Raw genomic sequence first — 27,111 nt, 5'->3', positions numbered from 1 at the left:
CCCCCCGGGGCAGTAGGCAGGACCCCCGGGGCAGTAGGCAGGACCCTCGGGGCAGTAGGCAGGACCCCCGGGGCAGTAGGCAGGACCCCCGGGGCAGTAGGCAGGACCCTCGGGGCAGTAGGCAGGACCCCCGGGGCAGTAGGCAGGACCCTCGGGGCAGTAGGCAGGACCCCCCGGGGCAGTAGGCAGGACCCCCGGGGCAGTAGGCAGGACCCCCGGGGCAGTAGGCAGGACCCCCGGGGCAGTAGGTCGCCCCGTGAACTGAGGTTGCAGCAAGGAGGGAGGCCGGCTCTTGGAGGGACACTCACCTCCCAGCGGCCCTGATCCGGAGTTGGGTTAATTTCATAGGTAGGACCCCGCCCCCCCCACCCAGCCATGTGGTTCCTGGGACTCATCAGTGGGGCTAAACTTCCCATCAAACTAGACGGGGAGGCCCAGGGGTGTGACTTTTATTTAGCATCATTGCCATCCAGCAGAGCGTGCACACAGCAGGCGAGAGCCAGGGCTCTGAGCTGCAGCCCACCTGCCTCCAGGCAGGATCAGCTGTTGCTGTTTGCGCCCTTCCTGTTAGCTGCGGGGGGAGGTGACCTGGCTACAAGACTAAGCTCCTCAAGGTCAGGCCTTCCCAGCGCCTGGCAGGTCTGACACGGATTCCCGGTACAGCAACGGAGAGGGGCGGCTGAGGCGGAAGTTCTTGGCTCTGAACCAAAATCTTAGAAGAGGGCTTTGGTGGTCCCGGGTGGGGTGCCCTCAACCCCGAGCAGAAACAGAGGTCAACCCTCTCAAGGGAAGCTTTCCCAAGTCGGGCCCCACAAGCCAAGGTCACGACGTGCGTTAGAAACAGGCCCCTGTGGGTGAGAGGCAGCAAGGCAAGAACCATGAGATGCGTCCTCCCAGGATGACGGGCGCTGCTGAGACAGGGAGGCAAGTGTGTGGCCATTGTGGAAAAGGACCGAGGGGTGGCCTCCAGCAAGAGGGCTCCACAGGCCCCGTGAAGCAAAGCGCTCGGTGAACGGAGACCCACAGGAGTAAGAGATGAGCTCTGTCTCTGCTCCACTGATGTAAGTACGTGGTTTCCAAAGGACAGCGCGGGCAATCATCCCCCACCTGGCAGAGTCACCGAACTCCCAGTTCCCTGAGAGACACAGAGAAAGGCCTGCACACGTTCCTAAGTTGTTTCTGCAGGAAGCAACACCACCGATGAAGACTGCTGACCGCGGGCACGTGGGCCCCAGACTGGCTGAAACCAGGTGGATGAGGCTCGAAACCTCACTCGGATGCCAACCAATCCGAGAATTGAGCACGAACTGATCAGGTTCCTGCACCCTCCCCGATGCGGCCTTTAACCCCCTTCCCTAGACGTCCTCAGGGAGCTGGCGCCCTTGCCCTCCTTCTGGTGCACCAGCTCTCCTTTCGATAAAAAAGCTTTGCTCGCCTAGGAGTCTTGTGGGAGTGATGTTCATTGCTGTGGTCTTGCTTTCCCAGAACCTAGAGAGAGCGCCTGGGAACTCAAACAAGGGATATTTGTATCAAATATCAACAGTCAGTGTATCTAATTTGCAGGGATAAAAACAGGGAAACATTAGATGAAAATAAGTCAGGGTGGGGAGGTGGAGGTGCAAGTGGGAGAGTTCTAAAGTCCTTTTTTGACTGCAAGGAGGGTGAAAATATTATTTTAATTGTCATATCTCATAAAAATGCTTGAGGGCTTCCCTGGTGGCGCAGTGGTTGAGAGTCCGCCTGCCGATGCAGGGGACACGGGTTTGTGGCCCGGTCTGGGAAGATCCCACATGCCGCGGAGCGGCTGGGCCCGTGAGCCATGGCCGCTGAGCCTGTGTGTCCGGAGCCTGTGCTCCGCAGCGGGAGAGGCCACAACAGTGAGAGGCCCGCGTACCGCAAAAAAAAAAAAAAAGCTTGATAACATAGCAGGGCTAATTACTAAAAGAATGGGAACAGAGGAATAAGCTCCAAACTGACAGAAAAAAGAGAAGGAAGGGGTAGGGGAGTTTTATCGAAAAACATAAATCATTAAAAAAGACGAAGAAAGGAAACATAAAACTAGAGGGACGAGTAGAAATTTAAAAAATAAGATAATAGCATGTCCAAATATATCAACATAATACATGGAAATGTGCTTAACTTGCGAAATGGTTAAAGAGGTTGTCAGTTCACATAAAAATTAAAAAGCTATAAGCTATTTTCAAGAGATATGGCTAAAACAAAATGACATAGAAGATTGGAAGTAAAAGGATGGAAAAAAAATATATGTCTGGCAAATACCAACTGAGAACATACTGAGAACATTCATACTCTATGAATACTGACAAAACAGGCTTAAAAGGTGTCATAAGGGCCAACAAGAGTCAAGCAGACACAACACCAGCAAAGACACAGAAAATCTAAACAATACGATTGACAAGCCTGATCTAATGACGTAGCAGAAGCTTTCATCCAATGATTAAAGCACACATATGCCGCTCAGGCACACGTGGAATATTTACACAACTTGATGACATACTAGGCTGTTAAACTAAGTCCCAGCTAGTTTCATATAATCACTGCCACATACACTGCGTCCTCTGACCGCAAAGCAACGGAACTGGGAATTTATACTAAAAAGAGAAATATCAAATTCCTATGTATTTGGAAATTTAAAAAGCACACGGTTAAATAACTGAGAGATCAAAGGAGAAATCACAGGGGAATACAAAAATGTTTAGAAGCAGACAATAACTAAAACACTACCCTGACACCAGAAAGCACAGGCAACAACTCCCGTGTATCAGAGGACACAGTCGACAGAGTGCAAAGGCCGCCCACAGAATGGGAGGAAATATCCGGAATGTATAGAGAACTCCTGCAACTCAGCAGCAACAGCGACAACCTGGTTTACAAATGGGCAAGTTTTGTGCTTGCACACAAGTTGACGGCTCTGGAAGCCCCGATGTGGCGGGATTTCCACCCTGGGGAAGGCTTGAGGGACATGGCAGTTGTCTTCAAGCATCTGAAGGGCTGTTCCATGGAAGAGGGATGAACTTGTTCATCAAGACTCCAGAGAACAGGAAAAGAACCAAATGGCTTGTTGTGGATTTGGGCAGAGACAAGAGGTACCACTGAGGGGAACCGGTGAGCCCTGAGGTCACTTTGTACTCCTCCTAAGAGAGGCCCAGGGGACACACATGGCTGTCCTGAGGACCCTTTGAGACAGGCTGGGACCTGGCACCTGGGACCCACTGTGGTGCTTGCACCTGGACAGTCTCCTCCAGCAACAGAATACAAAGAAACTATAAGGGACTAAAAATACCTGCGTGCCTGCAGAGCTGGGGCAAATTATGGACAACACGATACAAAAAGACCAAAAAAACCCAACTGCCACTTCTGAAGGGCCGGGAGCAAAAGCAGGGTACTGGGCATGCCCCCTGCTCTCAACACCAGAAAGGGGTGGGCAAAACAGCTAAGCCGCCCCGTCCAGCCCGACCCCTGGACACACCCCTACCCTCACCCCATATAAGGAACCAGCTCGCCTCGCCCCTACACCCCCCAGGGAGTGAGCAAGGGAACCTGTTCTTCTCACTCTCACTACCGCAGCAGGGGCCCCAGTAAAGCCTTGCCTGAATTGCTTGTCTGGCCTCTTGTCAATTTCTATTGATTGAGGAGGTCCAGAACCCTGGCCAGTCACACCTTCCGGTTCCTATCTCAGAAAACCGGGCAATATTAAGGCTTTCTGGACAGGGGGCTAAAACAAGAAGAGTGGGCATGAGCTGTGGTGGTGAATTGTTTTAAATGAGAAATAAAAGAAGGCAGCGCTCTTGGAGGCCCCGTGGAAGGGGCTTCTGTTTTCTGTTCGTTGGTAGACAAGGGGGCTTCCCCGCTGCCTGCTGGGTTGGCCGCTAGCCTGTGACACTTCCTTCCCTGCTGCTGAATGAGTGCCTCTGCCCCACTTCTCCAGTGAAGATGGGAATTGCTTTGCCCTCCTTTCCGCCTCCCATGTGCTTCTCACAGGACAAGAGTCCAGGTGGGCACTCATTGGCTGCTTACCGAGGCGTCATTTGTTCGCCCCTTCGTCAGCTTGAAAGTGTGCTTATCAGGTTGTGAAGGGGATGGAGGTGGGGCTGGAGGCGCTTTTGGACCAGGGTCCGTCTCCAGTGCCTCCGTCGCCTTGTTCCCAGAGACGGAGCCCCGAGGACCGTGGAGATGCCTCCCAGCGGCCTCACCTGGGTAGATGCGGAAGAACCCTGTCGAGCTGCCAAAGTACTGCCAGGTCAGCGTCGGGTCTCTCTGGAAGTTCTCCACAAAGACAGGGTTCAAGGCTTCGGACATGTAGATTCCATTCAGAATATCCGGGTCTGAAGAGTAAGATCATAGGAGGAAGTGCAGGGGAAACGAGATCAGTCTTCCCCGGCGGAACACGCGTGCACACACGCACACACACCCGTGTGCCCACAGCCTGCAGCACCGCCGCCCACGACTGCTGTCCACACCCGCACTCCTCTTCCCCCTCCCCGGGGGGGCTGCGGGCTGGGGCCCGGCGGTCACCTTTGTTGTAGACATTGGTGGGCAGCTGCGCGCTGCTCAGAGACGTGTTCACCAGCAGGTTGCTGAAGTGCGCGTTGGCCTCCAGGACGAACTCGGCCCCCAGCTCCACGTAGGCACCGCCTGCGTCCTTCTCATTGATGAGGACAGAGTTGTAATAGTTAAACTAGGGCGACACCGAGAAGACGGGAGGGCAGGGGGCCCAGGGAGGGGAAGGGGAGAGAGAGAGAGATAGCGTCACACGTGATGGATATCGGACAGACTGACCGCCACGTCCACACTGGCGGAGGATTCCGGCCACGATCACTGATTCGGGGCAAATATCCATCCAGACATTGGATCGGATGGTTGATTCTTCTGGGTTTTGGTGTAAACTGTCTAGATTACGGCTTCAGTCCCCATTTTGGCGTATGTGGACGCAGCCAGCGTTGCAGACCGAGAGGCGGACACAGATTCAGGGAGAGGTGGACAGACGGAGGCAGCCTGGCCAGAACCCCGAGATCTTGCAGGAGGGGGAGGGCTCCTGGGGGACAAAATGGGGGTCCCTGCAGGGGGGGGTCCCTCTGAAGAGAAGGCCTGCAGCCTGGCCTCCGGCCAGCCATAAATGTCTCCTCAGATACAGTGGTTCAGAATCAAACCTCTACAGCTTCATACAAACCGGTGCACATTGAAAGATAGAGCCGGGCCTATGCAATTCCCACCCCATGTCCCATCCTCAGGTGGCCCCAGCCCCTGGGGCGCTGGGACATTAGGCACCGTACCTCCCAGGGCTGTGGGAGGGGACGACTCACCACCAGGGACTCGTTGAATTCGTGGTTCAGGTCGGCCTCCTCGGCAGCCTCGACCAGATTCTGCGGGCGGGGATGGGAAGGGGAGAGTCAGTGCGGGAAGGAGGCCAGAGGCCCCGTAAGGTCCACTGCCAGGGCCCACCCGCGAGAACTGGGGACAGACTCTCAGACCAGCACCTGCGCACGAATGCGCACAGCGTCACTAGCCACAGTAGCCCGAAGGCAGGTGCATGTCACAGGGACAGGAAGCCAGTCTGAAAGGTGACACACTGAGTCCTTCCAGCTACATGACATTGTGGGGAATGTGAGGCTAGGGACACAGCACAAAGGTCAGTGGTTGCCAGGGGTTTGTGGGGAGGGATGGATGAGTAGCTGGCAAGCAGGATTTCTTAGCGCAGGGAAGCTACTCTGTATGATCTCTGATGATGGAGACGCGTCGTCATACATTTGTCCAAACGCCCGGAACGCACACCACCGAGAGCGGACCCTCAGGCAGGCTGCGGACTTTGGGTGACAATGACGTGTCAGTGTAGGCTCGTTAATTGTACAAACACACCGTCTGGTGGGCGTGTGGATAGTTTTGGGGGGGCTGTGTTTGTGGAGGCGGGGGGTAAATGGAAACTCTCTGTACTTTCTTCACAATTTTGCTGTCAACCTGAAACTGCTTTAAAAAATAAAGTCTACTAAAATGTGTGTATGTGTATCTCTCTCTCTCTCTGTATTCAGTCTGTACATATTCAGTAGCCAAAAGGTGGAGTCAGCCAGTATTTGACCTTTTGTGTCTGGAGTCTTTCACTTAGCACAATGTTTTCAAGGTTCATCCATATTTTAACATGTATCAGACATGTTTAACATGTATTCATTTCTTTTTTTTCTTAGTAAATTTATTTATTTAATTTATTTATTATTTTTGGCTGCGTTGGGTCTTCATTGCTGCGCGCGGGCTTTCTCTAGTTGCGGCGAGCGTGTTTCTCACTGCGGTGGCTCCTCTCGTTTCGGAGGACGGGCTCTAGGAGCACGGGCTTCAGTAGTTGTGACCCACGGGCTCAGTAGCTGTGGGGCACGGGCTTAATTGCTCTGAGGCACGTGGGATCATTTCTGTTTATTTCTGAATAATATTCCATTTTATGGATGTCCTGCTTTTTGTTTATCTGTTCGTCAGTTGGTGGACATTTGGGCTATTTCCAAATGGAAATTCCTCCATTTGTGACAACCTGGATGCACCTGGAAGACGTCAGGCCAAGTGAAATCAGCTGGATGCAGGAAGGCAAATACTGCACGAAGTCACTTACGTGTGGATCTAAACTAGTCAAACTCCTAGAAACAGAGGGTAGAATGGTGGTTGCCAGGGTCTGGGGCGCAGGTCGAGGGGTACAGAGTTTCAGCTGTGCAAGATGAGTGAATTGAGGAGAGCTGACGCACAGCAAGGTGGCTTAGGTGACAATATTGTAGCGTGTGCTTGACCTTTGCTAAAAGGGTTGTTCTTGGGTGTTCTCACCTCTCATACGAAAAGAAAGAAAGGGGTGGGGAGGGAGGGAAGAAGGAAGGGAGGGAGGAAAATACCACTTATCCTTAATGCACTGTATCCTTAACACAATTACCATTTGTGAGCGATGGATAAGGTGGCTGGCTTGGTTGGGGTGACCATTTCACAGTGGACGTGTATATCGGGTCGTCAGGTTGTACATCTTAGTATACACAACTTTTGATTGTCAATCACACCTCAGTAAACCCGGGGGTGGGGGAAAGGAGACCAGAGCTCCTAACCTGGCTTTGCCAGGGGGAGCCGCTGCCCTCTGGGTCTCTATTTATACTCGTGTACACTGGGCAGAACCAGCGTTATCCCCAGCAAGGAGGGAGGGCCCTCCTTGCTTCCCTACTCCCGACCCCCAATGCCGAGATGTGATGAAGAAATTCCATGGGGCAAAGATTATTTTAGTGCCGCTCTCCAGGCGATTTCCCCACGGGCACCCTCATAGAAGGGTCCGTGGCTGTGGCCCTGGGGGCACCCCCAGCAGGGAGCAGGGCCTCAAGCTTGGAGAAGGTTCACAGAGCAAGTGCCCCCCAGGTTGGTTTTCCATGTTGAGGCCGTGGAAAGGATGCGGTGCCCCTGGAGCCCCTGGAGCCCCCGGAGCCCAGCACCCTGGGCTCTGGAGGTGTCTCAGGACCTCTTGTGCTCTGGCGCCAGGAGGGCTGGCACCTAAAGAGAGGCATCCCTGTGCCCCGGTGTCTGCACTCCGCCCAGGCCAGCCGACTGAAGGAGGCGGGTGTTACTACTGTGTTGGCTTCTCTGGGGGTCAGCCTCCCCTTCTGTGGGTGGTCCCCAGGTATCCCTCATTGCTTCCTGACGCTAAGAGCCCCTGCCCTAACTAAGCCTTCAGAGAAGAGGCTGCAAATCGTCACAGGTGGGAAAGGGGGCCCTGGCAACCTGCGGGGAGGTGGAGAGATGGGCGGACACCGGTGGGGCTGCAGCCTGTCCCCCCACCATGGCTACCCTCGCCCATCCTCTGCACAGCCTCGGCCTCCCCTGCGGGTCCAACAGCCCAGACCCCTCTCCTCCCTCCTTGTTCTTCTGGACCCCCAAAAGGAGTTCCTTTGGGGATAATGCTGGTCTGGGGTGGCCAATTCCTGGCACACGGCACCTGCTGGTTTACACCAGCCAGGTCCCCACAGGGGTCAGGGAAGCACTTCATGCCAGGGAAGTGACACGTCCCGTTTCTACCAGGCCAAGCCAGGTGGCTGTGCAGTAACGAAACACCTGGGCCCTGGGTCCCCATCAGGGTGGCACTTGGGTGCCATGAAGGGCGGGTCTGTGTGGCAGGAGGGGAGAGGCTGGGGGAGGAGAGAGGGAGTTCACGCCACCCGCTCTCACCCCCCTACGCTCCCACCCTCCAGCCCCCCACCATTCACTCAGCCCGTGACTCCTATGCCCTCGCTCTGCTCTGCTCTGTCCCATCACTGAAGCGGAGGTCCTGACGCAGGGCCCTTCTTAGCACCGTGGTTGACCCTCCAACCCTGGAGGCTGTTCCCTAAGGCAGGGTGCCCGCCCGGCCCTCCCCTCTCTCCGCTTGCCCCCCACCCCGTCCTTTACAAGGGTCTTGTGGCTCATGGGCTACAAGGCAGGAGAAGGTAGTGTAGGGGGGCTCAGGGAGGGGGTTCCGTGTCCGGGGTGGGCAGACCCCCAGCCCGCAGGCCTGAGCACCTGGACGGCCGCCACTTTCCTGCGGAGCATGGTCTCCATGTCCTCCGAGAACTTCCTCACCAGCTCCAAGCCATCCACCTCCTTGATCTTCAGACTGGGCTCCACGTCCTTGTATTTCTGTTCAGGGGATGTGGAGAGACACACGCCTGTCGTCTTGTACCTGGACATCTATCCCCGGCTGCCGGCGGCCTCTGCCCCCCCGACTGGTGCATTCACACTGGGGCCAGGATGGCCCTCGTCCTCGTAAAACCTCTCCCAACAACCGACAAGAGACGCCTCTTATCAGATGTCCTCTGATTCACATCCTTCAGAGGGAGGCTGAGGCCCAGAGAGGTCGTGAACTTGACCGAGGTCACACAGACAGCGCAGGGGCTGCTCTCAGGGGCTGTGAGGCTCGTGGTGTCTGTGCCCCCCATGCGCTGCAGGGGTGGGTGCTGCCTGACTCTGGGCCAGTGGGCCTGGGGGCATTAAGAGGGCCGCTGAGTCGCCATCTGGGCCCCCGGGAGGCACCCCCTCACCGTGTGTCCTGGGTGCCACCTGGGCACGAGTTACTCAGTTCCCCAAACTGTAAGATGTGTCACGTGCAAGGCTTTTACCCAGAACGGCCACAGGGTGGGGGGAGCATGTGTGGGGTGGCGAGGGGAGCCGGCATTGCTGCTGCGGCCCTGCGGTCAGGACAGCGGGCCCCCAGGCCATAAAAGCCGGAGGCTCCCCTTTCCGCAGCACTTAGAAAATGGTGCTGAAGCTGCAGTGAGGCTTAGATGGTGAATATTGATTCTCAGCGACTCGCAGCAGGACGGCAGCGCCGTCCTCAGCACTGACCTGGGAGTCGGGACACCAGCGGGATGGGAGCTTGTGGGGGCTGAGTGAGAAGCCGGCTGTCAGCCTGTGCACAGGCAGCTCAGCTCCTGCCCAGGGGCCAGGCAGGGCCAGACTGGACTCACTGGGCCCCGGTGGCTCTCCAGTGCCCGGAGACGTGGCGGCAGGTCGAGCACTGGGTGGGCGGCTCTCCGGCCGAGGGTCTTCCCACCGACCTCTCTCCGCCCCGAGGCAGCAGGCCTGTGTCCGGTCCGCCGCCTCCTGCTTCTTCTCCCCTTTGTTCCTCACCCCACCATCTCTTCCCCCGATCCCTTCTAGGCATGGGCTTCCCGGGCCCCTGAGCTGACACTACGCTCTTGGCCACCCGACCGTACTGCACACCCCACCCCCCGACTTGCTCTGTGTCTTGGGCCAATCATTCCCTTCCCTGGGCCTCAGTTTCCCTATCTGAAATGGGGGTTGGGTTAGATGACCTCCAAGAGCCCTCACACCCAGACATCCTGCTTCTCCACCAGGACGGCTTAACGCCAGCTGTCCCGGGAGCCCCAGGGTGAGGGGGGGCGGTCACTGACCTTCTGCAGCAGGAGGGAGCCCGAGTACTTGGTGACAGTGTCATACAGGTCCCTGCCGAAGGTGTCTGCCCACAGCTTCACTCTGCAGGACGGTGGGAGGACGTGTGTGTGCACTCACGCATGAGCACACGCAAGGAGACACATGCAGAGATGCGCACACACAGGAGGCACGTGTCTACATGCAGAGACACCCACCGACGCACATATACAAACCCGCACAAACATGCAGGGACACACATGACACACACACGTATACACAGATGCACACACGCACAGGCCCACATGCAATCACACACACTGACGTACACCCAGGAAAACACATCGGCAGCTGTGGTCCCTCCCTGCCAGGGCAGGGACCCAGAGGACCCATCAGGCTTGGCAGCTACACTGTGATCCCAACACCCTTGGCTGAGGGGCAGGGGCTGACCGCCCGGAGCCAAGCCTACCCCCCCCAACCCCCAGAGGGCTGGAGAAGAAGGGATGAGGTCGGGGTTGACCAGGCAGGGTGGGGGACCCCGAGGACTCACACAGCTGCAGCTCCTCGGCCAGTCGTCCCGCAGTTGCCCTGCGCAGGGCGCGTGAGGCAGGGAGGCCGAGGCTCTGAGCCAAGTCTGAGAGGCCGGGGCCGGCGGGCAGGGAGGATGAGGCAGCCTCACGGGGAGACCCGTCCCCACAAGTGCCCCAAGATCCTGCCCTTGGTTGGGGGCGCGGCCACGCGGGCCTGTGCCTGAGCTTCTCCAGATGGAGCAAAAGGAGTTTCCCCACGTGATCATGTCAAGGTCAGCATTCGTTCGGTCACTCAACCGACAATTATCGAGGCCCTACTATGTTCTGGGCATCGTGCACGGGCATGAGCGGTGCCCAGTCTTTGCCTTTGTGGAACAGTTAGTTAGAGCGACACCCCTCCATGTACAGAGGGCGCCATCCACGTTTGAAGGGGCACCATCGAAGCTGGGGGAGGGGTGGTGGTGGTGAGGGAAGGCTTCCTGGCAGAGGTGGGCTCTGACTCAGTGTTGAAGTCTGGGAGAGTCTCCCCCATCAAAGAGACTTGGCAGAGAACTCTAGGTAGAGAGGATAGAGGAGCTTGGAGGGGTCAAAAACTGGAACAGGGATGAACAAACCTGACTCCACAGTGGATCTGTTTCTTTTATTTTAACCTTTGTATTCTATTGCTTTTGCTACAAGTTAAGGTTGCCTATAGCCTGAAATATACAGGACAGCCCATTCTCAAGACTCTGACCTTTAAAGGTGTAACACTTTTCATGCATATAGAGATAAAAAGTTGCAGAAGAGAGAGTAACATTTGCCTTGTTGGAGGTTTTTCTTTTTTTCTTTTTTTGGCTGAGAGGCACGGCTTGGGGGATCGTAGTTCTCCCACCAGGGATTAAACCCAGGCCACAGCAGTGAGAGCACCAAGTCCTAACCACTGGACCACCAGGGAATTTCCTTGTTGGAGGTTTATAAACATCATGACCTGACCTATGTGGACAGCTGTAAGAACAAAGGATTCCTGGCACCAAGAAGTTGGCAACAACCAAACACACCGCCTCCCCTTTTAGTATAAAAGCAGCCTGAATTCTAACCCGGGTGAGACGGGTCTTTGGGACACTGGTCCACCACCCTCTCGGCCTGCTGGCTTTCCGAATAGAGTCGCCATTTCTTTGCCCCAACGACTTGTCTCTCGATTGATTGGCCTGTTTTGTGGTGAGCAGTACGAGCTTGGACTCGGTAACAAAATGACTTCCAGGTCTCCAGCTTGGGTGGTTGCATCGATGGTGGTATTATTGAATAAAATTAAGACTATCAGGACGATCGGGGAACAAGTTGGGGAGGGCAGAAGGTGACACGTGCAGCTTGGGAGAGGCAGGAGGTGAGGTCCCTGCGGCGGGGCTACTGGGTGCCGTTGGGCAGCTGTGAGCTGCCCAGCTCCAGAAAGCACCCAACACATTGCATCTTTTTTTGGGGGTGGGGGATGTGGACCATTTTTAAAGTCTTTATTGAACTTGTTACAATATTGCTTCTGTTTTATGTTTCAGTGTTTTGGCTGCGAGGCAGGTGGGAGCTTAGCTCCCCCCACCCGGGATCGAACCTGCATCTGACTCCCCTCCCCCAGCCTGGGCACTGGAAGGTCTTAACCACTGGACTGCCAGGTAAGTCCCTCGTATTGTATCTGGAAAGACACAAACTTGAATTTCAAAGCTCCAGTGATGTTCAGGAAGAGCAGCCCGCGGCAGCGGAATGCGGGTCTAGCAGGTGGAGTCAGGGCTGAGGGTCACTGGTTGGTGGGTGGGAGCCGGGATTCTGAGGCGGACGGGCTCACAAGGAGGGGGTGCTGGCTGAGAAGGTCTGTGAGTGAAGGACAAACCCCGGGGAGCAGCGGCGCTCCCGGGGCCGACGGCGGGAAAGGGGCGTTAGAGAAAGACAAAGGTTAACGTGGGCACCGGGGCAGACCCGGGAGAGCGCTGAGACTCAAGAAGGGAGAGCCGAGCGTCCGGAGCAGGCCAGGAGGTGAAGCCAGGAGTGTGTACTGGGTTGGGTGGGGAGATCTTTGGGGGTCCTGGTGGGAACAGATCTGGGAGGCGGGAGAAGCCGGGCAGGCAGGAGAAGCCGAGCCCTGAGTGGGAGGGGAAGGCATGGGGGAGGCGCCGGTCTCTGGGCGGAAAGACTGGGAAGGATTCACTGCGGGGCAGGGATCCGGAGCCAGGGGGAGGTCTGGCTGCAGGGTGGTGGGCCCTCCCCTCGGCGGACGCTCGGGCGCCCCGTGTGGCCGGTCCCCTTTACGCAGGCCTGGGCTCCAGCCATCTCTAGCCGGCACTCAGCCTGTCCCTGGAGCCTGCCTGTACTGTTAGCTGGGGTGTGCTCTGGGATAAAGGTTATTCTCAACACCTCCCCCACCATGAAGAGTTCAGGCTGGCAGTGGGTGTGGAGGTGAGGTCCCAGCCAGGCTGACTCGAGTTCAAGTGTGGCACTGCCATTTGCAGGCTGCGTGAGTGTGGGGTGGCCGTCTGACCTCTCTGAGCTCGTTTCCTCTACTGCAGAGTCAGGAGACCGTTCCCCACCTCACTGTGTGGACTGGAGGGTCATCTGCGGAGCACCTGGCAGCACCAGGCCTGTAACAGCTAGAGGTGGGACCCCTCGACGGGGACAGAGCTGCTCAAAGCCCGCACTTAGCTCAACTCCATGCAAACCCCAGGCGTTCGTGGGGCTGCAGGACCCCCTCTGTAAGACACGAGGCTGGCAATAGCCTGACTGTCCTCTAGGGCTCAGGTGTGATGAGCAGGTAGCCCCTTCAGTCCTGAATGTTCTGCTCCCACACGGATCAGAACTGCCTTTAACGGAACCGCCAGAACTAAGGACTAGAGGCCAGACACCCCCAGAGAGTCGCGCATTAAGTTCGATTATACCAAAGTGTGAATGACCGATAGCTTCCCTGGAGCTGGTCTTAGTGACAGGATGTAGGACTGGGGACTGGAGGGAGGCAGGCAGGTGTAGAAAGGGAATGGAGACACCCCCCGGCCCCCACCGTGCACATCCACCTGGCTCCTGGCTGCAGAGCTATTGGTCGGTTTAGGACCGCTTCACCCTCTCAGAATCTTTCCTAACGAATCCTTGCGGAGCTGAGATGGTCACGTCCAGCAACTCAGCTCCTACTACAGCTGTCTCAGTGTGTGATGGCCCTGGAAGGAGCCTCGCTTGCCCTCAGGGTCTGGGGACACTGCCTGCCACCCCAGGAGCAGTGTGGGCCCCTGTGGTCAGTTCTCCTAGGACTGTCAGGTGTCTGGGCAGGGGGTGAGGGGAGGGCCCCATATGGCAGAGATCTGGGGAAGAGAAGAGGCCGGCGAAGAAAAGGTCTTCACAGCAAGACAGGGGGAGCGCGCAGCCGAGCCCTGGGAGAGCCTGGAGGCTGCGGGAGGCCGAGGATTGAGGTTGGCTGGGGAGGGGAGGGAGGGAAGGGTTTATGGGTGGGGGGGCTCTTGAGGCTTACGTTTCCAGAGGAATCCTGGCCTGCCCCCGCGTGGGGGACAGGGACGTGCTGCACAGCAGGCACAGGGTGACCACTGTCTTCTGCAGGGATGCCCAGGCCTCTGGCCACTGGTGGGAGGGCATCTTGCCGTGGGTGGAGCTGGGATCTGGGTGGACCCTGGGGGGTCTGGGCAAGGTGCCCCTGCTGGGGTCAGGCCAGGGAGAGGAAAGAGCAGCCTCAGACCCCGAGCTCTGTCTGCCCAGATCCCTGGCACGGCCCCGAGCCTTCTGCCTTCCGGGTCGGGGCAAGCCTGGGGTTCCCCAGCCTCCAGTCGGGTCCTGGCTGCAATGCCCGGTGTGTGTGGGGGTCCCTTCTCTGCCCTGCAGAGGGGCCGCCCTACCTGAGTAGCAGGCTTCCAGGAGAGCGGCTGATGGGAGAAGGTGTGACGAAATGAACTGGTTAATCCACCGGCCTCCTCTCTAATCCCCGCCTGACAGCAGGAGGAGGGTGGTGGGGGTGACTTCGGCGGGATTACCCTGGTTTCAGAAGGCAGGGCTGGCTCACCCCCACCCCACGAGGATCAGAGCACAGCCTCCTGCATTAAAGAGGCAGACCCGTCCCTGGAGAGCACCCTTCGGCAGTGACACTGGCCCTGGATGCGTGTCCAGTGCTCTGACTTACCAGGAGCTGTGGCAGACCCTCTCCTTAAACCTCAGAACTATCCTGGGGGTCAGTGTCAGCATCCCTGTTGGCTCGGGGAGGCTAGGGGACAGAGGGGGCCCTGTGCTGGCTCCTGTGTTCAGGCCGCTGACTTCGGCCAGGTCAGAGGTAACGTCCACAGCCTGTGGCCTCACCTCCCCCACGTCTCACCTGCCCCGGTTCTAGGCTGGGGACCCATTTTCCGGGAAGCTCCAGGCCCCTCCCCTGCCTGGAGCACCTAATGCATGTGAAAGGAAGACAGTGCAAGCCCCGCTGGTCAAGGACTCCGTCCGTCTGCATTTCAGCTTCTCCTCCGACCGATGGCCCCTCTGCCGGGTGGTGCCGGAGGGGGCCCTGAGCCTTGGGGGTCCAGCTAAGAGGAAGCCAATGGGGAAACAGTTTGGCTTGTGTAGCCACCTAGACAGTTGTGTGCAGCCATCCAGGGCAGGGCGGCTCCAGGGACACTCACCGCCTGCCTGCGGGGCTGCTGGCCTCGTGACAGGACACCCAGCTGCCGCGTGAGTGCCCCGCAGTGCCCCACTGGCAGCGCGCGGGAGGGGCCGGAGAAGAGCCCACGAGCCGGTCCACGGAAGATTCTTCCAAAGCCGGAAGCTGCCAGCAGGGGGCCTGGCTCTCCTGCGAGGAAGCGGTTGGTGTTGACTGTCCATAACTGTAAACATGCCATACGCTGTCTCCTCTTCCGACGGGAATTACACATGACAGAATTTGACCAAAATTCTTATGTCTGTGGGTCCAAACTGGTGATAGCACCACGTGAGGCCACAGTCCACGCCTTCCACGGGTCAGAGGGCTTCTTGGTGTATCTTGTCCTGACAAACCTGCTGGTTCCAGCAAATCGGCTCGCAGGGCAGCCACCGACAGAGGAATGCCAGGAGAAGCAAGTGTCCCCATGACAAACGCCTGTGTGTCCCCGGCGGGGAGTCCGCGCTGTGGGCGGGGCTCCGTTCCCAGGCTCAGCTTGGCGGGGCAGTGATCTCTACAGGCACTTGAGTTGTTCGTGAGTTTCAGATGGATTCTGCGTATCTTTCATTACGAATCGTACCAAGATTAGAAAAATTACCATAGAGGCGTGTTGGTCAATTAATAAATAAAAAGAATGTGTAATTTTTCTAGGTTTTGTGATTTTTGTGGTATTCATCAACTTCTTAAAATTTGTGATTTGGAGTGACTCTTTCATTTTCTTTTTTTAATTTAAAAATTTAAAATTTTTTAAATTAAAAAAATGAAGTATAGTTGATTTACAATGTTTCTGGTGTACAGCAAGGTGATTCAGTTATAGATATACATGTATATATTTTTCAGATTCTTTTCCATGATAGGTTATTACAAGGTATTGAATATAGTTCCCTGTGCTATACAGTAGGTCCTTGTTGTTTATCTATTTTATATCTAGTAGTGGGTATCTGTTAATCTCAAACTCCTAATTTATCCCTCCTCAGGACTCTTCCATTTTAAATAAATGCTCACTTTCCTCTCCACTTGTGTATCTGTGTTCTGTCTCTACTGTGGGTGACCATCCCCACATGACGGGAGCTGTGACCCCCGGAACGGCCCCTCCCTGTTCTAGCGCCTGCTGACCGCGGCCATGACCAACTCTAACAGTCTAAGCCTGGGACCCGCTAGAAATCTCTGTCAGTGTCACATGGCTCATTTTACAGGCATGGTGGTGGCCTGGGTCTACCCAGCCTGCTGGGAAGCCCTCAGAGTTCCTGCAAAGAAACTAGGGTCGTGGGTAGAGCACGAGGTGTTGCCCCTACCAGCTGTGCAGAGAAAGATGCCTTTCTAGTAGCTCTAAAATATACCTTGCTGTGTATGCGTTGCCGACTGTGGCCCGCTCCAGCTACTGGGCCCCTCTCGCTGCAGCACCTTTTGAAACCCCAGGAGCTGTGGGGTGCAGTGGGGAGGGCAGAGGACTTCAGAGCTGAATCCTTCAGAGGAGGGAGTTCTTAGCAGGAATAAAATGAAGGGTGGGACCAGAGCAAGAGCTAAGGGCATTACCAAGCTCAGAGAGCCCTCTGGCCCTCAGACCTCAGGGCTCACCTTTCACCTGTCGTCCAGGAAGGCATATCTCTTATGCCAGGGAGGAGGGAACTTACATGCGGCTTTATTCTTAAGGGCTATGAGGGGAAGAGTATCCCAGCTTTTCCTTGGTCAGTCTTTCATCTCAACCCCCATAAATTTAACCCACTTTCCTAGGGCATCTTCCTGGTGTCGGCCCCTCACCAGGCACTGGAGATGAGAGACACAGTGTTGGAAGGAAGACTGGACATGATGCTTGATATACATACTTAGAGTCTATCCATGGAGGCTGGTCTCAAACCCACCACTCAGCTAAATCAAGCTGAGTGCTGTGAGGCATAAGTGATGCATTTGTCACCATAGTGGAAGGGACAATCATTTTCTCCTTATGGTGGAAAAAAGAGGGAGAGAAATTTTAGGGAAAGCTTCATAGTGAAAGGGACATTTGAATTGGGCTTTAAAGGATGAATAGGAGTTCACCAATAGGAGCCTCTTGAAGGGGTCATTATAAGGAACAGATAGGATATAAGAAACAGAAGGAACAAAAGTAGGAAACCATGGGCATACTATGTTGTGTATACTTTTTAGGAAATAGTGAGATATCAGTTGTTTATTACTGCATACTAAGTTACACTTAGTGGCTTAAAAATAAAAGCAATTATCTATTTAGCTCCCAAATGGGTATTTTGGGCAAGGCTCAGCAGGAAAGGCTCATCTCTGTCCCATGCAGTGTCAGCTGGGGCAGCTTAACGGGCGCTGGAGGATCCACCCGCAGGGTGGTTTGCTCACACGACTGGCAGCTTGGTGCTGTCTGTTGGCTGGGACCTCAGCAGGGGCCAAGGGTTGGGAGACTGACTTTCCCTCTTCAGGGGCTGCTTGGGTTTCCTCGCAGCACGGTGGCTGGGCTCTGAGAGTTAGATCCCAAGAGAACGCAGTGGAACCCTTTGCCTTGTGGTCTGCCTTGGAAGTCACGGAGCCTCGCCTCGTGTATTTCACGGGCTACCAGTTGGTAGCCAGGTTGGGCTGGGCTCCGAGGGAGCAGATGCGGGCCCCAACTCTCAATGGGAAGAGCAGCAAACATTTGCACACCTGTCTTAAAACCGCCACCTCGAGGGTAGTGGGGTGGGAGCCGGGGAAGGTGTGAGGGATCAGGGGTGCAGAGACAGGAACAGGGGAGAGGACGCTGGGGGAAGTCAGGCTGTTCCTAGACTGGGCAGCGGTTATATTAGCTCTCTCCAAAATCAAACTTAAACCTCACCCGCTGCGACCCCGCATCCATGGGACAATAGTGATTTACAAGTTTGGCAGAACAGGGAGGTGGGGGGGACGGGAAGGAAGAAGAACAGGGTCACAAAAGATGTAAAAAGTCTGTAACCCAAGCTCAGCTCCTGTGCACACAGGCCACACATTCCCACCTTTGCCCAGAGAGCGCTGGCTAGTGAGCTGTTCCCGGGCCTGCACTGCGGGAGAGAAGTGTGTGCCCCCAGCCCTGCCCGCCCTGTGTACACACACACCCTGCACACACACCCTGCACACACACCCTGCACACACACGCCCCTGCACACACCCCTCCTGCACACACCCCCTGCACACACCCCTCCTGCACACACACACCCCCTGCACATACCCTTGCACTGCAATGCTTGGTGAGCACCCACATGTCCTCTGAGCAGTGGAAGGACAGACAGATAGAAGGAATAAGGGCTCCAGGCTTAGCTCCACAGCAGAGGAGGAAAGGGCAGTAGTTCCCATCATTCCACATCAATTTTCCTTCCTTCATCCAGCAACTGTGAACACACGCAGCTGTACTGGAGGCCCTGTACCCAGGCTCAGTCTCCCCGATCGCTGAATCCCTCCCCTCCGTGCTCCAGGGGACGGCGAGGAGGACAGGTGGCGATACAGGGATGTGTGTCGACAAAACATCAACTATCACAGCAGGGATTTCATAACAGTTTCTCTAGCAATTGAGTCCTTTCTTCCAAAGAAATCTTTGCAGGAGGCAAAGAAGGCTATTTCGGTCACTGGCAACCCCATCCTCTGGCTGCCCCGCACCCACCTTGGGGCCAGCCGTGACCCCTCTTTCTCGTGCCGGCTCTGCCCTGTGACTACATCCGGAGCCCGCCCACTACTGCCCAGCCCAGGCCTCCGGGGCCCCAGCCAGCCCGGCTCCTTCCCTGGCTCACAGCAGCGTCCTGCCCTCTGTGCATGTTCGCGCCTTCTGTTTGGTGTCCAGGCTCCTGCCCCACCCACGGGGGTCGCCTGTATGGACCACTCAGCCGAGTCCAGCAAGGAGCCAGCAGGAGCCTGGAGAGAGCAGGCCCACCCCAGGCCGGCCCAACACTACCACTCCTCTTTGCGGGCCGCCCCCGCATGGCTTCCTCCCTGTACTAGTCAGGATTTTACAGAGAGCCAGAACCGGTTGGATGTGTATAGCAAGGGAAACAGATTTATTACAGGGAATGCACTCTCACGATTGTGGGGCCGACCAAGCCTCAGGCTGTGTACCCGGGGACGTGGAGAGCGGTGGTGTCATTGGGGTCCAAAGACCTGACAGCTGGAGACCTCCGAGAGCCGCCATGTTTCAATTCAAGTCCAAAGGAAGGAAAAAGCGATGTCCCAGCTGAAAGGCTGTCAGGCAGGAGTCTGTCTTACTTGCAGGAGGGGTCACCCTTTGTTCCATTGAGACCCTCAACTGACTGGATGTGGCCCACTCACACCAGGGAGGGCAATCTGTTTTACTTGAGTCTATAGATTTATTTATTATTTATTTTTCTTCTTCTTCTTTTTTTTTTTTTTTGCCACACTGCACAGCATGTTCCCTGACTAGGGATTGAACCTGTGCCCCCTGCAGTGGGAAAGCAGAGTTTTAACTGCTGGGCTAACGGGGACGTCCCAAGTCTATAGATTTATAGACTATAGGCTCTTCATCTCACCCAGAGCACACCCTCATGGTCACAACCAGCATGATGTTTGACCAAACATTTGGTGCCTGTGGCCCAGTCAAGTTGACACATGGAATTGACCATCACACCCCCTTTAGACTCCAGGAGTAACTGCTTCCTTCCCATGACTTGGAAGGAAGTTACAGCTCAGCTGCTCCTAAGCCCTGGGTTACTCTGTGTGCCGTCTCCATTCGTACGTTTGAAAAGAAACTTTTCCCCAATTATCCCATTATGAGTGTCCCGCCTGTTTCCTGCAGGGCCTCTGACAGCTGGCCTCCCGACTCTGCCCTTACCCCTCTTCCGTCCATTCTAAACCCAGCCGCTGAGAGTCCTTTTATTTATTTATTTATTTTGGGCTGTGTTGGGTCTTCGTTTCTGTGCGAGGGCTTTCTCCAGTTGCGGCAAGTGGGGGCCACTCTTCATCGCGGTGCGCGGGCCACTCACTGTCGTGGCCTCTCTTGTTGCGGAGCACAGGCTCCAGATGCGCAGGCTCCGTAGTTGTGGCTCACGGACCTAGTTGCTCCGCGGCATGTGGGATCTTCCCAGAGCAGGGCTCGAACCCGCGTCCCCTGCATCGGCAGGCGGACTCTCAACCACTGCGCCACCAGGGAAGCCCCTGAGAGTCCTTTTAAAGTCAGCCCACGTCACTCTGCTCAGAAGCCCCAGCAGCTGCCCACCTTACTGAGAGCAAAAGCCAAAGCTTTTACTTTGGGAGGAGGTGAGGGTGAGGGCTCTTGCTCCCCTCCCTTCCAGGGCCTCCGAGGAGCCCCCCCAGGGCTCTTGCCCGGCCTGGAAACCACCGAGCAGCCACGCAAGGGCAGCCGTCTCCCCATGATCTTCCTATGAGCCAGAGGATGTCACGGATGCCTGCACCCACTCAGAGCAGCATGGCCCGCAGTTACCACAGGCTGGAAGGGCCTGAGACCCACTCAGAGCAGCATGGCCCGCAGTTACCACAGGCTGGAAGGGCCTGAGACCCCCTCAGAGCAGCATGGCCCGCAGTTACCACAGGCTGGAAGGGCCTGAGACCCACTCAGAGCAGCATGGCCCGCAGTTACCACAGGCTGGAAGGGCCTGAGACCCACTCAGAGCAGCATGGCCCGCAGTTACCACAAGCTGGAAGGGCCTGCACCCACTCAGAGCAGCATGACCCGCAGTTACCACAGGCTGGAAGGGCCTGAGTGCCCCTTGACAGTTGATGGAGAAACACAGTGTGGTCTTTGCACGCGGTGGCATGTGACTGAGTCTTAAAAAGGAGGGAGATTCTGACACGTGCTATACCACGGATGGACCTGAGGACACTGTGCTCGATGAAATAAGCCCATCACAGAGGACAAGTGCTGCGTGATTCCACTTACATGAGGTCCCTGGAGGAGGTAAAAAACCATAGAGAATCATAAGGGTGAGGCCAGGGGCTGGGGTAGGGGACGGGGAGTTCATATTTAACGGGGACAGAGCTTCAGTTTTGTAAGATGTAGAGTTCTGGAGATGGTCCCACAATGATGTGAATGTACTTAACTGTATTGAACTGTACACTTAGAAATGATTAAGGTGGTAAATTTTATGTTATGTGGGGTTTTTTTTAAATCACAATTTTTTAACAAGTGGGGGAAAAGGGAGAGGGATCTACAGCTGCCCTGGGCAGAGCCAGAGTCTGGACCCCCTGCTCGGTCCCCCAGAGACTGCGTCTCATTTTAAAACGTCCACTGCTACAAAGTGCTGGTTCTGGCTTCTAGAGATTCGAGGGGGGAGTAAGTGCTCAGATTCCCAATGCATTTAATCACACGTAGCCAATCCTGCTCTTAGCCTGGGAGGAGGGCGGAGAAGCAAGGCCAGGATGCTGTGTGTCTACCTCACAGGGCCTCCTCTAGTCCCACAGGCATCCTCCCTACCGGTCACAGGGAACGCGGCTGCGATACAGGTGACAGCGTCAGCCTAGATTTGCTGGTGCCTTCGCCGCAGGACACCAGCTCCCCGACTTCTGCCTGCAGAGTCTCAGGCTCCTGGAAGCCCGGGGCAGGGGGCGCGGGCTAATTACAGGTTGGCCAGGCCCCTTGGGGACCTGCTGGGTCTATCAGTACCTGGAAGAGGACAGTTGGAGGAAGTGAGTGTGCTTGGGAGGGGGAGGGGAGGAGGCCCGAGGGGCCTGGGGAGCTGGGGGACTTGTGGTAAAGCACTTGGTGAATTTCCACGCTCTCTCAGCCCCAGGAACAGCGCGCAAGGGAAAGTTCAAGCTACCAGCCAGCGAGTCCCTGCCCTGACCCACAAGTGAGGGCTTGCTCTGAGCCAGGCCGTGTGCCCCATCTGACAGGCTGTGGGTGGGACATGGGGCATTGGCAATGTGACATGGTCCAGGCCAGAGGCCAAGCAGCACCCACCGGGACAGGACAGGACAGCAGCTTCACTGTGGGGACACAGAGGGAAGCCAAAGGCTCCGTCCTTCAGGCTAAGGTCAAGACTTGACCAAGTGGGCTTGGAGTGGCAGCTCAGGGAGGGGCTCCGAAAGTGCCTGTAACTGGAGGCAGGGCTCAGGGCAGAGGCTCCCCCGCGGGCTCAGCTCCCTCGCGGGCTGGACGGCTCAGGCTGGGCTGGGGTGTGGCGTCCTTGCAGGCTGCCTAAGGCCCCATCCCACGGCAGATGGCCTGGATCCGAACAGGGTTTGCATTTGCTAAGCCTGGTGAGTCCCAGATCTGCCCGTGAGGGGCCATCCAAGTGACCATGGCCGGGGAAGGACACAGTGGCCCTGAGAGCTGGGGCCACTGCACTGGATTTAATAGGAAGGCAGGACTCATTTGTAATTAGCCTGTAATTACCCTTTTAAATAAGATAAATGTTTTCCTTGCAATCTTATTTATATGAGTTGTTTGTTTAGCAAACTTTATAGGCAATAAGAGCTCAGGCTCTGGTGTCCGGGCTCTGGGTCTGAACTCTAGCTCTATTTCTTCCTCATTCTGTTGTCCAGGGCACCCCGTTTTTATTGTCTGTGGAACAGATATGACATTTCCTGTCTGTGTCGGGCAGGGGTGTATTCAGTGCAAGTAACAGGAAGCCCACCTAACAAATGAGGACTTGTCAGCACAGAGCCAAGGCCTGGGTGTTCCCTCTCTCCACCTTTCCCTCATTTGCACGCTGCGTTCATCCTCATGCCTGTCACCTCATTGCCACAAGATGGCTGCTGCCCTTCCAGACATCATGCCTGAGTTCAAGGCAGGGGAAAGAAGAAGGGCCTTGCCAGATGCTTCTGTTCTTTTTTTTTTTTTAGCAGGAAGGCAGTCTCCCAAGAATCTCACTGGCCCCCTCTGCTGGCAGATTAAGCTCTGACCCACTGGCCAGAAGTGAGATGCACAGTTACCAGGAGCTGCAAGGTAGGCTGGAGAGATGGGAGGGGGATGGCCCCACCCCCTCTAACGAGTCCCGGTGTCTCGCCTGGGGCTGGGCAATGCCCTGGGGCTGGGCATTGTTATCAAGGAAGAGCAGGGGCTGGGTGTCGGCAGCATGCCTACCTCGTGCCCTGAGTATGGATGAGATTCTGCCTAAGTTCTCAGCTCACAACTTGGCACTCAGAAACGTTCCCTATTATTAGTCACAAGTAAGTTCTCTTCCTGTGCAACGATTCATGGGCAAATCTCTACTCCCAGGACACCTTCAGGGGAGTTGGTGTGCCCCTCTTCTTCAGAGGAGGAAACACAGGTACGCCAGGAAGGGCAGGGAGGATGCTCATTCACTGGCCGGCGTCCTCCAGTGGGACGTCCCGGGTCTTGCCTCGGGGTGGGGTGGGCTGGAGTTCCAGTCCACGATGCCCTTGAGCGCCTCAGAGGACTGGGGAAGGGACCCCTAGCTCTGCCTTGGGAACAGAGTCACAGAAGTTCAAGTGGGAAACGAGAGTCGAGCCCCTCGGTTTTTTTCACTCTCAGTTCCCAGACAGGACGAGGCAGTGGTGCCTGCCCCGCGGGGCTGGGAGCCTGGGATGGTGTGCGGTGCGTCCCCACTCACCACTCGGTCCTGCGGCCCCCCGGCCCCCCCCGTCCTGTCACTGTCCTCCCCCCAGTCGCCCGCGAAGGAGGGCCGGGCCACTGAGCAGCATGTGTGGCAGCAGCACCCCCGGGGGACGTCTGTGCACTCCTCCACCCGCGTCAGCAGCTGTGCCGAGCCGCGGCATGAGTGGTGGAGGTGAGCGAGCACAGGCAGCTACTGGCACGGGGGGAGCCTCATGGCAGTTTAGGGAAGCACAGCTGGAGGCTCATCCGCCTAGGCCTAAGCCGGCCCTCATTTCCCAGCAGCGGAGGGGAGAGCACGGGGGCAGGAGGCAGAGGGCGCCACGGGCCTCTGGTACCAGGTGCTGGCAGGCTCACTTGGCCGTGACCACTGGCCTCTGGGTCCCTTGGTCTCTGTCCTTCTGGCTCACAGCCTTGACCTCTCCCCTCGTGGGGCCTCTGCCGGTGCCCCGGGGAAGCCACATTCCGTGTAGCTTTGCCTGCGAGCCGTCCCCGGGCCCCTCCTCACTTTCCTACCCCTGCTCCCCCCTCCCCATTTCTCTGCTCATTTTCTCTTCCTGTTCTACCGTTTCTCGAGCCCCTGCCATGCACCGGCTCTGAGCGGGCTGGGGCTCAGGGCCACCAGGATGACGGTGGTTTCTACCCCTGGGGAAGCCCACAGGCTGCCGAGGAGGCAGACACAAGAGAACCTTCCGACCTGAGGGGAGTGTGGGTACCCTGGGCTGGAGCAGTGTGCCCCGGCCTTTGCCCCGGCTCTGTGCCCCGTGAAGGAGGACAAGTCTGACAGCAGCCTGAGAGTCCCCAACACCGTGGGCCCCAGGTCCTAGGAGTAGAAAATAGACTCTTCCTGGCCTGCATCTTCAGGGAGCTGTCAGAGGAACACCCTAAGTATGCCAAGGGCGTGGGAAAGGAGTGGGTCTCAGTTAGTGCTTTGGGCTGAAAGTAACAGAAAAGCCTCTAGGCAGCTGACTTAGATAGCGACAGTTCAGTATCTCACATGGGAAGTCTAGGTGGTTCCAGGGTTGCTTTACACAGCAGCTGAAGGGTGTCACCAAAGATCCCATTTCCTCCATTTTTTTCCCTGGAATCTTCAGTATTTGGGGTTGTCCTCAAGCTAGCTCCCCTCATGGTCACAGGATGGCTGCCACTGTTCCAGGCATTGCACTCAGATGTGGTAAGATCTTTGAGGAGAAGGGGGACTGATTTTACCTGTGCTTCTCTCATCCGTGAGGACCCCTCACTGTAGACATCACCTAGCAGACTCCTTCAATCTGCAGTGGCCGGACTGCACTCTATGCCCTGAAGGACATGCAGCCATGACCAGCTCGAACCAATCACAACTCCCCTCCTGGCTGTGGCCGGGCCCACCTCCCCCAAGAATGTGGTGGCAGAAAGTGTCCCCCAAACCTGAGGCCTGCTGGAACCGGGGGTGGGGGGACGGCAGCTGTGTGATCAACCAGCACGGTGGGCAGCGGGCCGTCTCCGGCCAGTGAATGTCCCCTTCAGGGTTTCAGGACGGTCTGGGCACAGCAAGCGATGCTCCAGGCGCAGCCAGTCTGCAAGGAAGCTGCAGAGCATCAGCGGGTGGGGAGCGGCGTGGCCTCCGCCCACCCGCGCTTCCCCGGCGCCCACGCGGCTCGTTCCCCGAGGCCTGTCGGCAGTTTGCTCCATTGTTTCCCTCCCAGCGAGGCCTTCCTGCGACCCCGGCCCAGGGCAGCCCTCACGGCACCTGCTGGAGCCATCCTCCTCAGCGTCTCTGCTGGACGTATGTCGTTCACTTGTCTCTCTTGCTAATTACCCATCTTCTTCTCACGGGAGGAATACTGTTTGTTTTGCTCACTATTCCCAGCGCCTAGATCAGTACCAGCATATAGTAAGCGCTCAATCAATCCTCCTCCCTGGTGGCAGATCAAAATCCCCCAGGGAGCCTGCAGGAAAAGCAGGTTCCTAGGCCGCCTCCCAGGCCTGCGGATCCAGGTCTCGTGTTGCAGGCCCAGCGCCTGGAGCCCCTCCTCGGCCATCCTGCACAGACGTGGGAAAGTCACTCAGCAGAGGGAAGCGGGTGGTCAGCCGGGGACCAGGTTCTGCACAGTCATCCAGTGTGAGGACAGAGGTGTTCCCTGTACCGAGCACCTTCTGTCCCCAGCAGTGTCATCCAGTGAGACACAGGGGTGACCGCGTGGGGAGCGCAGGGAACGGGGACAAGCAGTCACATGGTGGAGAGTCAAGAGTGACTAGAAACGGCAGATTCGACGTGTGGATGGCACAGGAGGAGGAGTGAAGACAGCCCTAGTGGGAGGAAGGGAGGTTTGTAACACGAGAGCCGTGACGTAAATTAAAAATATATGCCCGGGGCTTGGCGGATTTCTTAAAACACAAAAAGCACTAATTGTAAGAGAAAAATTAATAACTTAGGCTTCATGAAGATGAAGAGCATTTATAATTGTGTCAAAACGCACCATTAGAAGATTGAAAGGCAACGGCCCACTGAGAAGGTGTGGTTCCCTTTCCAGTAAGAGAGACTCCATGGGGACACATAGCGGATGAAGACAAATCCACACTGAAAAATGGGCTAGAAAGTGCTCGGGCGCGTCCCCAAGACCACACGTGAGCGGCCAGGACCACACATGCAGCATCCGTGCTCCCCACCTGGGGTCACCTGGGAAACACAGACTAGACCACCAGACACCGTGCACCCCGCCAGAGGGGACCTGTTAGAACTGGCTGTGCTCCTGGCGGGGAGGGTCACAGGGCATGACTTGCAGCCCATCAGGGGGCCTGCTTCCCTGCGACCCCTCCGTCCACGGGGACAAGCCCAGACGTGCGCCAGGAGCCGTGCACAGAAATGTTCACGGCAGCCCTGGCCACATGCCCTCGAAGGCCCACCCACAGGTCTGGCAGGTCAGAGGCTCTTGAGACCGATGCCTCAGACAAGAAGTGAGGGCGGAGCTGGGTGCAGAAGGCGGGTGGGAAGGCCACGAAGACCGCAGGCTGCGTTACCTATGCCTGTGAAATTCGGGAAAGGAATCTGCCATGACAGGAGTCAGAAGCCTGGGCTCTTCGGGGGCTGATTTTGGTGGAGGCCGGGCAGGACATGTTCTACAGCTCAGCCTGGCGTGGGTCACCACACGCACCCAGACATGCACGTACAGGTGTGTGTAAGGCTCACTGAGCCGTCCGCTGAAGGGTCTGCAGGGTGGATGTGGACGTGTGACAGCTCCACGCGAATGAAACGCATTCACACGCACAGAACAACACACGCTTTGGAAGCACACGTGCAAACAGCAGGGCCCACGTCGGCTCAACAGAAGGGCTGTGGGTTGTTGGGAAGGAAGGGACTGGACTCGGGGTCAGGGCAGGCACAGGAAGAGATGACCAGAATGAGAAGCACTCTTGTTCAAACCGATAATGGAGGGCTATATACACTAAGGCGTACGACTAATTAGCCCAAGACAGGGACTGAGAGAGAAATTGTGAAAATAAAGGTCCCAGCTAAGGACTCCCAGCCATCAGTCAGCAGTGCTCACCTTGGTGTCTGAGGAGGAACCCTTCTGTGT

The 27,111-nt window shown here is 56.6% G+C and overlaps 1 protein-coding gene across 1 annotated transcript in view; it reads right to left on the bottom strand.

Moving 5' to 3' along the window:
• CACNA2D4 (calcium voltage-gated channel auxiliary subunit alpha2delta 4) overlaps positions 1 to 18,824 on the bottom strand; it is a 91,487-nt gene extending 72,663 nt beyond the window's left edge. The window contains exons 1-9 of the mRNA XM_029205244.1: positions 18,801 to 18,824; positions 15,047 to 15,213; positions 14,560 to 14,640; positions 13,900 to 14,082; positions 9,915 to 9,996; positions 8,524 to 8,640; positions 5,325 to 5,384; positions 4,537 to 4,699; positions 4,215 to 4,346 (exon numbers count right to left, since the gene is read on the bottom strand). Coding sequence (XP_029061077.1) covers positions 4,215 to 4,346; positions 4,537 to 4,699; positions 5,325 to 5,384; positions 8,524 to 8,640; positions 9,915 to 9,996; positions 13,900 to 14,082; positions 14,560 to 14,640; positions 15,047 to 15,213; positions 18,801 to 18,824 — 1,009 coding nt within the window. The remainder of the gene's footprint in view (positions 1 to 4,214; positions 4,347 to 4,536; positions 4,700 to 5,324; positions 5,385 to 8,523; positions 8,641 to 9,914; positions 9,997 to 13,899; positions 14,083 to 14,559; positions 14,641 to 15,046; positions 15,214 to 18,800) is intronic.
• Positions 18,825 to 27,111: the final 8,287 nt, after the last annotated feature.

This window comes from Monodon monoceros, unplaced genomic scaffold (genome assembly GCF_005190385.1).
Source record: "Monodon monoceros isolate NGI ecotype Baffin Bay Population unplaced genomic scaffold, NGI_Narwhal_1 Super_Scaffold_6, whole genome shotgun sequence".
In the NCBI taxonomy this organism is placed as follows: Eukaryota; Metazoa; Chordata; class Mammalia; order Artiodactyla; family Monodontidae; genus Monodon; species Monodon monoceros.
This window is presented reverse-complemented; position numbering and strand designations above follow the sequence as displayed.